Source organism: Crocodylus siamensis, chromosome 2, assembly GCF_052110815.1.
Source record: "Crocodylus siamensis isolate JL-2025a chromosome 2, ASM5211081v1, whole genome shotgun sequence".
NCBI classification, from domain to species: Eukaryota; Metazoa; Chordata; order Crocodylia; family Crocodylidae; genus Crocodylus; species Crocodylus siamensis.
In genome coordinates this window covers 50,180,551-50,193,037 of record NC_143396.1, presented here as the reverse complement: position 1 = coordinate 50,193,037, position 12,487 = coordinate 50,180,551, and the positions used below count along the sequence as shown (strand labels likewise).

The 12,487-nt window shown below is 45.9% G+C and overlaps 1 protein-coding gene across 6 annotated transcripts in view; it reads left to right on the top strand.

The window, feature by feature from the left end:
- Positions 1 to 12,487, top strand: part of ATP8A1 (ATPase phospholipid transporting 8A1) — a 187,224-nt gene that overhangs the window by 109,018 nt on the left and 65,719 nt on the right. For all 6 annotated transcript variants that reach the window (XM_090035855.1, XM_090035852.1, XM_090035854.1 and 3 more), the window contains 2 exons: positions 884 to 953; positions 2,091 to 2,175. In XM_090035855.1, the coding sequence (XP_089891981.1) occupies positions 884 to 953; positions 2,091 to 2,175 (155 nt within the window). The remainder of the gene's footprint in view (positions 1 to 883; positions 954 to 2,090; positions 2,176 to 12,487) is intronic.

The window sequence follows — 12,487 nt, the reverse complement described above, 5'->3', positions numbered from 1 at the left end:
CACAGGATAAACAGGAGTTATAGTAAGCAACCATTGATCCTTCTGGATCATGGTGTATGTGTTAGAGGCCACCCAGACCTTCAGTGCATACATAGGCTAGAGTATGGAGGAGTGGAGGTTGCCCAGACCTTCCATCCCCAAATAGACCATTGAGACAGAATCCAAAGGCCAAACTGACTGGAAGTTCAGTATCTCAGTGGCTGAAGTTATGTGCACGTCCAGGAATTGGACCTGTGTTATCTGCCTGGCAGGCAAGGATTCTATCACTGAACCATAACAGCAGGGTATAAAAAGGAGTGGGGCTACACCAAATGCTAGTTGCTCTGTGATCACTGCCTACTGAATGCTATCACTGTGTAACAGTTAAGCCCTTAACCACCTTTAATCAAGTTACTACAGTTTACCTTTCACTTATCGTAGGATAATAGTATGCATATAGGTAGTTACCAGGGAGTATATAATACATAGTAAAGCCTTGTAACCCTGGTAAGATGTAATAGTGAATAAAGATATGGACATATGAACATCAACACAAAAGATCAGTGAATGCCTTGCTCTCATGATTGACTTTCCATAGATAGCATTCCATAGAAATAAAATGTTAGGACCTAATATGAAATTTAATACTTTAAATGCGTAGCAAACTTTCATTTGAATGAACCTATTTAATTTGCCTCGTTTCCTTCCCAAAATCCTATTGCCCCTTGGAGATAAAGTCAATACCTTGTACGTTTTAAGGACCTTGCTAAACTATCTAAACAGGACAGAGCCCTTCAGATTGTCACATTCTTAACAGTTCTGTTTTTGTTGGTAGGTGAAAAAACATTGTTTAATGTAAGTGTAATGGATTGCATATGTTTATGGAATGTTATATCTCCTCTAGCACTAGGAAAAGAATGTCTGTGATTGTTCGTACACCAAGTGGGAAATTAAGACTCTACTGCAAAGGAGCTGTAAGTTTTTTATTTTATTTAAATTTATTGTGTAATGATGTTATATTAATGCTAATTTATGAATAACCCTACTATTCATACACACAAAAATACATGATAGAAATAAATAAAGAAGTATGAAATTACCCCAAAACATCAGCTGAAGTCAGAGCACCTAAAATTCCTTGTTTTTTTCAGCTTAACTATATTAAAATTCTGTTCCCTGATGAAGAGGCTAGATTGCAACTTGGATTACATGCCTTGGCAGGGCAGTAAGCCCAGGATCTGGTTTACCCAGCCTGTTACGTGTGTGTGCTTACCTATACCCACACCCTGCCAATAGCACATACTCCTGTCCCTGTGCCCGCTTCAGGGCAGGTCAGAGTTAAGGCTGTGTGCAGGTCCCTGCCAGTACCACGGGATTGGAGCCAGCAGAAACAGCAACCAGCAGGAGCCACCCCCTAAAAAGGCAGCGCAGCTACAGAGCTGCCCCAGCCCTGCTTCATGCCCAGGGGTGGTGGGATGCATTATGGGCCAAACTGCCTGAGCCAAGCGGGACCAAGGGACCCGCTGCAGATCTGACAGAGTCCCCCTGTGGGCTGTATTTTGCACATCCCTGATGTAAGATCTTAAGTCATGCTTAAGTGTTCGCTAAAAAAGCTGAACACCTGAAATACGTCATATAACTAATGTTTCAGTGAATGTAAGAACTGAATACAGAACTGAGGAAAATTTTGCTGCTTAACCTTTCTAATTGTCAATAAGGTACAATGGCTGCTGAAGATCAGTTTAATTCATTAGAATCACAGTGAAAGAGGAACAAAAAAATGTGAGGGGCAGACCAAGGGGGAAAATACATATATGAAAGGTAAGAGGAGATAAGAGGATAAATTACAGGAAAAGCCCAAATAGTTCCAGAAGTACAAAGTGCATATCTCTACAGAACTCTACAGAACCTCAGGATTTACAAAGACCACCTGTTTGCTTCTCTCCAGAAGAGAGATGCATATCCTTTGTCCATGAGTTAAAATGAAATAGTGCATATTTTTTCTACTCTATTTTTTCTAAATGGCTTTTTATTTTAGCTTTTCAAGGAAAATCTGCCTACCTAAATTGATTCTGTTAATTCACTTTCACATAATTTGGATTATATTTTAGGATACAGTAATTTATGACCGCCTTGCTGAAAGTTCAAAATTCAAGGAAATTACCTTAAAACATTTAGAGCAGTTTGCTACAGAAGGTGAGTATAATGCTTCATACAAGAGTAAATGTGAAATAAATTCACTGAATTTTCATGTAACTTTGTAATGTTATTATTCTAATAATTTATTGTAACTAATAAGTATAATAGAGCTTTTGAATGTCTATAGACTCCAAGGCAATATGGTCCTTTTTCCAAAAGGTTACAAGTTCACAAGCAAAAGTAAAACAGGTGTAATCAAGTTAAATGAAGGTTTTAAAAATGTTGTTCTGCTATTCAGATGTATTATGTATTATGATTTATAGAATCATTAGAAGTGATTCTATAAAATAAGCTGACAAAATGTTTTCCATTCTGACAATTTTGATTTCTACCTCCCTTCCCCCTTTTGACAAGGAAGGAAAAAGTCTGAGGGGGGAAGGGTCAAGAGTGGTTTAGCAGTCACTGGGACACTATAATGGATTTGCACGACAGAGGGGCCATCCATCCCTTGCCAGTTAAGTTAGCTTTAAGACTGTTTTGTACTACTGAAACCCTCCATTATTGATATTAGGACATTTTTCCCCAACCTTCCTCAGCTGTTGCAAAAGTATCGGAGGCCTAACAAAGTCACCATGTTCTCAGAAATTGTACTTTTAAAAAGGTGCAGATACCACACCTGAGTCCACAAGAATGACCTATAAAGACAATTAAAAAATATCGATAAAGACAAAGCTCCTTGCTTTTATTTTTTTATGAGAAGTACTTATGTAATATAATAGTGGCACTGTAGCCATGGGATTGCTACCACTAAGATAGTCCTGCTCTCCTTGTGTGCCTTAATACTAAGAGCACAGCCAGGGAATCTTCTGGTAACTCCTTTTGAAGAACAAATTGCAGAATTTTTGGATAGTAGTCAGTTAACCACACAAATGTGCCTAAGGGAAGAGGAACCTACATCCCCTTCCTCCCTGCACTGGTTCTAGATTGGGAGGGAAAACTCAAAGCTGTTCTTCTCTCCACGAGTATTCTTTATCTGGGGCAAAGTTGGGTGAGAGTAGACTCCATAGGTTGGTAGTAGTGCTGCCCACCTCAACAGCCCCACACAGGAGTCTTCAGTCCAGGCAGTGTAGGCCAGTAAGTGGCATGGGACCATATCATTTTGCCTGATCTGGCACATGGGGCTATATCGTCTGGTGGCAGTTATTTAGCACTGGTACCACTTCCCCATTACCAAATTTCCAGGCCTCAGGTAAGCTTGCAAGCTGTATCTTTGGTCACTCCTAGTTGGCAGGATCTCTTACCAGCTGTTTAAACCTTTTTGCACAGTTTCCCATAGAGGGTGTTCTTCCTTCGCATCTCATGGTCCCAAATTCCACAAATAAAAAAAAAATGAGACACTGGTGTGCTGTCCCTGGAAGTGTTTCATTACTCCTCTTCATTAGTCTGCAGCGAAAGTGTCAAACATGCCTGCAGAACCCTGCCATCCTGCCCCCGATTTCTGATCAGACCCACACAGGGCACAGCACGTACCCATGATGTAGAGCCAGTCCATGCACTGTTTCAACTTAATGGACCTTCACTTTCCCCTTCTCCCTCCCCCTCCTCCAGCATACCTAATCTAGTGGCTGCTCTAGCTGGTCTGGGAAATGTACTCTGTACAGTGTAGATCCTGACCTGGCTGGAATGGGTACCACATGCAGTACAGAATGGCTGGAGTAGCAGCTGGGCTGCATACGGTATCTGGCCCAGCCAGCCTGTACCACATGCAGTGCCTGCTCTGAGAGATGCATTATGTTCATCACCTCCTCCAACTGGTCTGGGACCTACACTGCACATGGCGCTTGCATGGTTGTGTGCAGTGTGGGCCCATCTGTCTGCAGAAAGTGCTGTGTACAGCCCAGTTCCAAAGCTGCCAGAGCAGGTGCTGCTTCCAACAAAGTTCAGTCAAGGCAACCACCATGTGTAGCACAGCTGTTGCTCTGGCTTGATTGTGCTGCAATGCAGCATTGGTTCCAGCTGCAGTGCAGGTCCCAGACTGACTGAAGTAGCAACCAGATCAGGTATGGTGGTGGAAGGGGAGGAGGTATATGGCCCCAAATGAGTCCATGAATTGCCCCTCGCCACTTATCTGGCCCATGGGACTGGATTATTTGGCACCCCAGCTCTGTAGCATAATGGATGTTTTTACATGTGCTTCAGGGGTGGAGGGGCAGGAGGTGGGAAACGCTTTAATTAGCGTGGTTCTGAGAGCCACTCTAATTAAAGCACACATAGCATCTGATGTACTCGGCATCCTGTGCCTCAAAATGGTGGCGGGGGTGCTTTAGCTAAAGCTTGTTCGGGGTGCTTTAGCTAAAGCTTGTTCGGGGTGCTTTAGTTAAAGTGCCCCTGCTGCCATTTTAAAGCATGGGAACACTGCATACATGAGACGCTAATTAGCATGCTCCAGCAGACTAGATTAAGCAAGTCTGTTCCAACATGCATTAAAACTTATACACATTATAGCAGTGGCATATCAGATTGGCATTGATAAAAGGAAAATTAACATTATTAGCAGCTGGCATTTTTTTGGCCGCTGTAGCTAAGAATGTCGCCAATAAATCCCACATGCATGTATAAAGTTACAGCGTGCACATAGCTAGGAATGCAGCCTGGCAGCTTGGAGCACCATTGGGCTGGTAAGTCTGTGAGGGTGAAGGGACTTGGGGAGGAGAGAAGAGGTTGCAGGGGGACAGATCAAGGCCCTGTGGTGAGGGAAGGAGTGGAGCAGGGACAGGGACAGGGGCAGGTGCTGTCCAGCCAGGGCAGTGAATACAACCCTGGGAATGGAGCAGAGCTGTGGGGGCTCATCCTGGGGGGGTGCAGGAGGTTGAAGAGGGAGGGCATCTCTTCACCACTGTGTGTCCCTGGGGGAGGCATGGGGGACATGTGCCCCCCAGATTTGTGTGTGGTATGAGGATGGGCTGCAGGCTCAGGGCCATGGGCTGCACCAGCCTCTTCCTGGCAGGAGGGGGCTGGGCCAGGGCTGGGTTCTGAGTGGGCAGGGGGGACTAGGCAGCAGAGGTGCTGAGAGGGGTGGCTACAGGGTGAGCTATGACCACCGCAAAATTTGCCGTAGCCCCCTTCCCAGAACTGCCACCCCCCCACCCCCCTCCACTCACCACAAGCACAGCTCCGGCCCAGCCCTTCCACCAGGAAGAAGCCAGTGCAGCCCCTAGCCCTGAGCCCACAACAGGCAGCCCACCTTGGCTCCATGCACAAATCGGAGGGGGTGGGGGGGACAGGGAATCGCCCCGATGACCACCCCTCTGCACCTCCCAGGCAAGCTGCCCACAGCTCCATTCCACTCTCGGGGTAGCATTCACCACCCTGGCTGGGCAGTGCCTACCCCACTCCCTCCCTCATTGTGAGCACTTCAGTCTGCACCCCACATGTCCTTTCCCACCCCTATATCCCTTCCCCCTCCCACCCAGCAGATTTAACCAGCTAGACTAGGGGTGGGCAAAATGCAGCCTGGGGGCCAGATGTGGCCTGCCAGGCCATTCTACCTGGCCTGCAGGGCCCCTAAAAAATGTAGAAAATTAATATTGATCTGCCCTGGGCTACCTGTCATGCGGCCCTCAATGGATTGCCAAAACTCAGTAAGTGGCCCTCCGCCCAAAATAATTGCCCACCCCTGAGCTAGACGCTGCTTTTGAAGCTGCCCAGCTGTATTCCTATAAATCGACTATTCGATGAGTCAGTATTGGCCAATATGGATGGTTAATAAACAGTATCAGCCAAGAAAATCTTTATGGGTGCACCCCTATTTAATACTAGGACAGTAGGATCTATGTTGTACTTCCATAATTTACAGATTGTGTATTACCTAATTTTCATCCTTTATAATTATGATGAAGATGCTAATATTTGTTAGTGTATATTGTCAGAGATGTACATACCTTGAAAAATCTCTTGTTAATGTAAAAATAGTCCCTACTCATGTATAGACATATGTCCAGTTACAGACTAGATTATATTTTAATATTTTATCTAGAAATAACTGTTTTTATTCCTTGATCATGCAAAGTATCGCTTTGGTGAAAAGTACTTAATTTAATAATGAAAAAGTATTCCGTAGCATAGATATGTAGTATAAGCATAAAGTGGGGGTGCACCATGAGGGTCTGGGTCACATTCAATCTATATTAGAGTGCTGGCAGATGTTCAAATGCCATCATGAGAACTGATCCCCAATTTCATCATAGAGCCATAGAGAAGTAGGGCTGTAAGGGACCTCCAGTCCTCTAGTTCAAGCCCCTACCTTAGTCAGGGTCATCCTTATCCAAACCATCCCGTACAACCATAATTTAAATTTAAACTCTATGTAAGACTACCGTCAACCCTGACACAACAGACCTAACACACTAACCTGCCATGGGTGAATCAGGGAAACCATAGCAGTCAATGCCCTGCTTCTATAAAATGTTGTCAGTCTGTACCCAAGAGATCTCAGGTAAATGGCCAAGCCCTCCACTACAGGGGAAGGCAAAACCCCCCACAGTCCACAGCCTTCCCTAGGCAGTCTATTTCATTGCCTCACTAGTCTCACAGTGAAGAAGTTTTTTTCCAAATATTCAGTCTTAATTTATTTTTTTCAACTTGAAGCCATTGGTCCGCATCCTTCTTTCCAGAGCAAGAGAGAAAAGCTGCTTTCCCTCTTCTTTATGGCATCCCTTCAAGTATTTGAAGACTGCTATTATGTCCTCTCTTAAGCCTTTTCCGCAAGCTGAACATGCCTAACTCCTTCAGCCTCTCCTCGTATGACTTGCTTTCCAAGTCCTTCATCATCTTCGTTGCCTGACTGGACCCTCTCTAACTTCTCCATGCCCTTTTTAAAACATGGAGCCCAAAATTGCACACAGTAGGGCTGCGCAGAACTTTCACAGCTTCTTTTTCATTTCAAAATACCTTTGAAACAAAAGGCTTCAAAACTAAACAAAACCGTCTGAAATGTTTTGGAAAGTTGCAGAGCCAGGCCTGCAGTGAAACAGAAACTAAAAAGAGGGAGGGGGAAGAGGGGAGGAAGTACTGCTCTAATATTAACATCTGTAGCTGGCCAGTGTGTGCAATCTGTCCCTGAGGTGCCTTCCAATCCCAGTGCTCTGGGGGAGGGATGGCAGCCTGCTGTGATCCTGCACACAGATCCAGGGGGCATGGGCACAGGAGACTGGCACAGCCCTCCTGGGGGGCACGGGCCCCGGGATCTGCATGCAGGGTGACAGCATGCTGCCGCTGCCGGCTGGGGCCAGCACCAGCAACCAAGTGTGCTTGGTGCATCCTGCACCAAGTGCCTGAAAGAACCCAGTGCTGGTGCTGGCCCCAGTGCCAGCTTGCTGTCATCCTGTGTGCAGATCCAGGGGCTCTTCCCCCCTTCCCTCTACCGGGAAGAGTAGAGCACAGCCCCGAAGCCTCCGGGGGGAGGTAGATCTGTGTGTGGGATGACAGCATGCTGCCGTCAAATGATACGAGTCTTGCTTTGAACAGCGTGAGGTGCAATTTCACAAACACCCCTGCAACAATCTCCTTGCAACTTGGCAGGCTTCATGCCTTCAGAAGGGGCCATCCCTGCAATTTTCATCCAAATAAAGCAAGATGAAGTTATAGGCATTTTGGTGATTCCCCCATTATAGTCTATGGCCAAATCACCAAAACAGCATCGAAACTCCAAAACAGATCCAGTCAAATCAAAACAAAACGGTGATCCGAAACACCAGAATGAATCACTGTTCCTCCGAAATGGCTGAATCCAAAACTGAATCGAAACAGCCATTTTGCACAGTCCTAGCACACAGTACTCCAGATGAGGTGTAACCAGTGCCAAGTAGAGGCGGCACTGTCACCTCCCATGTCTTGCACTTAATGCTTCTGTTGATGCAGCCCAAAACTGCATTGGCTTTTTGTGCGGCTGCATTACACTGCAGATTCATATTGAGTCTGTGGTCTACCAAAACTCCCAATCCTTTTCCATAGAGCTGCCATCCAACCAAGTGTCCTCCATTTTGTATTTATATTTTTTATTATTTTTCCTGAGGTGTGGCACCTTCAATCGTGCTCTCTGTCATGCAGCACACACTTTTTCATAGATGTTAGGGCTTGAAAGGACCTTGGAGATCATCAAGTCCAGCCCCCTGCCCCAGGGGCAGGAAGTCAGCTAGGGTCAAAAGATACCAGCGAAATAAGCATCCAAACATCGCTTGAATGCCTACAGAGTAGGAGCTGCACCACTTCTGGAGGCAGTCTATTCTAGGCCTCGGGGACTCGGACAGTAAAGAAATTTTCCTTTAAGTCTAGCCTAAAACGGTCTTGGAGGAGTTTATGACCATTGGTCCTTGTTATCCCTTGGGGCCCTCTGGTGAAAAGGCATTCCCCCAGATCCTGATGCACACCCCTTTTGTACTTATAGGCAGCCACCAGTTCCTCCCTGAGCCTTCGCTTTTCCAGGCTGGAGAGTCCCATGGCTCTCAGCCTCTCTTCATAAGATCTATTCTCTTGCCCTTTGATCATGCACATGGCTCTCCTCTGGACTCTGTCAAGCTTCCCAACATCCTTCCTGAATTCTGGAGCCCAGAACTGGATGCAGTACTCCAGCTGCGACCTCACCGAGGCAGAGTACAACGGGAGGATGACATCCTGAGATTTACTTGAGAAGCATCTATGGATGCAAGCCAGAGTTTGGTTTGCTTTGCCAACTGCGACCTGTGACGTCGCATTGGTGGCTCATGTTCATCTTGTAGTCAGTTGTGACCCCAAGTGTCTTTCAGCTGTGGTGCTAGCGAACGTAGCACTCCCGAGCCTATAAGCATACTACAGGTTCCTGCCCCCACCTCCCCCCTGCCCCGAGGTGGAGTACCTTGCATTTATCATCAGTATTGAACATCATCAGGTTTGTATCCACCCACTTACTAAGCTTATCCAAGTCAACCTGGATCATTACCCTGTCCTCAGGTGTGGACGCTATGCCCCAAAGTTTAGTGTCGTCGGTGAACTTGGCCAGTGCGCTTCTGACACCAGTGTACACATCGTTGATAAAGATATTGAAGAGAACCAGTCCAAGGATAGAGCCTTGGGGGACACCACTGGTCACGGAGCACCATAACGATTTGCTACCATCAACTACTACTCTCTGAGTCTGACCTCAGAGCCAATTTCCCAGCTGTGGTGTAAGCCGAGGCCACAATTGGCCAATTTTTCCATAAGGAGATCATGTCCATGAGGAGATCATGGGACACCAAATCAAAGGCTTTTTTAAAGTCCAGGTATATGATGTCAATCTCTTCTCCCTTGTCTAGGTGACCTGCTTATAGAAGGAGATGAGACTGGTCAGGCAAGACCTACCCATGACAAACCCGTGCTTGCTGTCCCTCAGGATGTTGCCATCAGCCAACTTATCAAGAAGGGTCTCTTTGATCATTTTCTCCAGAATCTTACCGGGGGTTGAGGTCAAGCTGATTGGCCTGTAATGCCCAGGATCTACTTTCCGCTCTTTCTTGAAGATGGATGGGTACCATGTTGGCCTTTTTCCAGTCTTCAGGTACTTCACCTGAGTGCCATGAGATTTCGAATATTTTTGCCAATGGTTGTGCTATGACACCTGCCAGCTCCTTGAGTACTCTAGGGTGTAATCTGTCAGAACCAGCTGACTTGAAGGTGTCCAGCCTCTCAAGGTATTCCTTTACTAGGTCTACACTGATGCTGGGTATAAATATGACCTTACCCTGGCTGTCCCACATCATGCTAGGCAGGGCAGTCCCTTTGGGCTGGTGAAAGACTGATGCGAAATACCAATTAACCAGGATGGCTTTTTCCTGGGTGTCAGTTATCAGTTGTCCCATTTGGTTCAGCAGGGGTCCAGTGTTACCCTTGCTTTTTTTCTGACTCCCTACATATCTGTAAAAGGACTTGTTATCCTTGATACGTGAAGCCAGATAAAGTTTGGTTGCAGCCTTGGCTTTCCTGATCCACTCCCCGCAAGTATGAACCAGTGCTGAGTACTCCACCTTGGTGGTGATTCCAGCATTCCACCCTTCATAAGCTGCTCTTTTTTAGGTGTAGAACGTCCTCAAGTTCCATGCTGAGCCAAGGGAGTTGCTGTGCCCTTTTGCTACCCTTCCTCCTAGATGGGATGGACATCCCATATGCTGTCAGAATCACTCCCTTGAGGAGCAACCACTTCTCTTAGACTCCTCTTCCTGTCGAGTCATGGTCCCTTAGGGCCTTCACAACGAGTCTCCTGAGCTTGTCAAAATCAGCTTTCCTGAAGTTCAGGACTTCTGCATTGCTGACTGACTTGCCAGCTTTGTCATGGATGTAAAGGTAATCAGCTCGTGGCCACTATCACCCAGCTTTCCATCAATTCTTAGGTCCCTGACTAGATCATCCCCTTTGGCCAATACCAGTCCCTGATCCAGCAACACACACATGGCAGACACGTGATTTGTGCAATAGGGGACCAGTCTCAATCATGCCTTCATCTGCATGGGAACATTGCAAGCCAGTTGCATTTGTAAGGTGTGTTGCAGGAGGGAGCTGAGGGTTTGCCCACGGCTAGGCTCATTGTCTGTCTTGCCCTGGAGCTCCTGCAGCAGCTATGGGGGAAAGTTTTACCCAGATTACAAGTATCCTTGTGGATAGGCTACTGATAAGAGGCAGAAACAGGTATACAGCCCATCCTTTTATTTGCTTGCACTTTAAAACAAAAACAATCATTTATCCCAAAGTCTGTCTGGCTGCCTGTGACAGCATAACATAATTTCTCACCTGTACCAACAGCTGAGGAGACTCGAGAGGTAGGAGGTGAGTAGCACACAGATTGGCAGCTGATCTTCTTGGATTTCCAGAATTCTCCAAATTTTTCCTTTAACCTATACCTAATGTTTATAGATGGCTGGTTTGAATATTCTAATAAACAGTATCTGATTCGTTCTATTTAAATGTCTTTGTTTCACTGAAATTTTTGGAACTGGATGGAACCAGATCTCTTGTGGACTCTGAAGGTGTCAATTCATTGGGATTTATAGTCTTAGGAAAGTAAAAGGGAGGGTTTCTTATCTCCTTTCCTTCCCGGTTATAGAATACTGTCCTGTTTCTTATTTACTTTAGTTTATGGTTTTCTCTGACAAGGCTGTTCTGCTTTTATAAATTATCTAAGAATCTTAAAAATGTATCTTTTGTAGCAAAATAACATCTAGTACATTTGGTTACATCAATCTCTACTAATAATATTTTTAGATAAAGCTATGATATACCATATATGGATTATATAATGTATGGTCTTCCCTTTATAATACCTCCTTTCAGGCCTGGTGCCATGTTTAATTGTATCACATTCCTGACTTAATTAAACATGTAGATGACTTCCTTTACTTTGCTAACTGAGCTAGTTGTCACAGCTGGAAAGGTTCATGATACAGTTGCTCAGAAACAGGGTTTGAGGCCTTCTGCTTAGCCTCTCTTCTGCAGCTTGGCTGAGGCCCCTTGATAATAATCAAGACTCCCAGGCCTAGAGATTGCAGCGATTTTTGGCTCACTCTACCAGGTACCTTGGAACCCATTTACCCAGGTTCCATTTTTAGCATTAGAACCTGGGCTGATCATCAATCAGTTGTCAGCACTGGGGTGGAGGCATGTCACCCATCCAGTTTATGGTGCCATATGGGACAACTTTGTGACAGGCTCATATTTTACATGTAACATCTTTGTGACTAGTTTACCACTTTATGGCACCAGAAATTGGCTGAACATTTATGATACGACTAACATGTTCATTATCTGTAAATGGAACAAGTGCAAGGGGCCTTAGAAACTTCTTCCAAGGTCACAAACCAGATACTTTTGCAAGGTTCCTGGCATGCCCCACTCCCAATGGTGACAATCAGTTGATTCTCAGCATTGTTGTCAGGATCAGGTCAGCCCAGGCTCCGATGCTGAAAATGGGCTGCTGGGTGTGTGGCTTGCAAGGTTCCTGGCAGAGGGAGCCAAGGGGCTTACTCTCGTGAGAACCTTGCAACCCCCGTGTTTGGCAGTCTTGGCTGCCTTTCCCCACAGCTCCTGCAGGAGCTCCAAAGCAAGATGCACAAGCCCAGTTGTGGGGAGACCTAGAGGTTAACTGCACTGATATACTTTAGGGGTGTGCCAATACCGATGGCCAATTTTTAACAAGCCATATCAGCTGATGCTGTTCCAATTTTGATATGCAGCCGGCCAGCATAGAGAGTGGCATCCAGCTGGTAAATCTATTGTTGGTGGGGAGGGAAGGGACTTGGAGGCGGGGACAGATCGAGGCCCCTGTGGTGACAGGGAGTGGGGCAGGGGCAGGAGCTGCACAGCC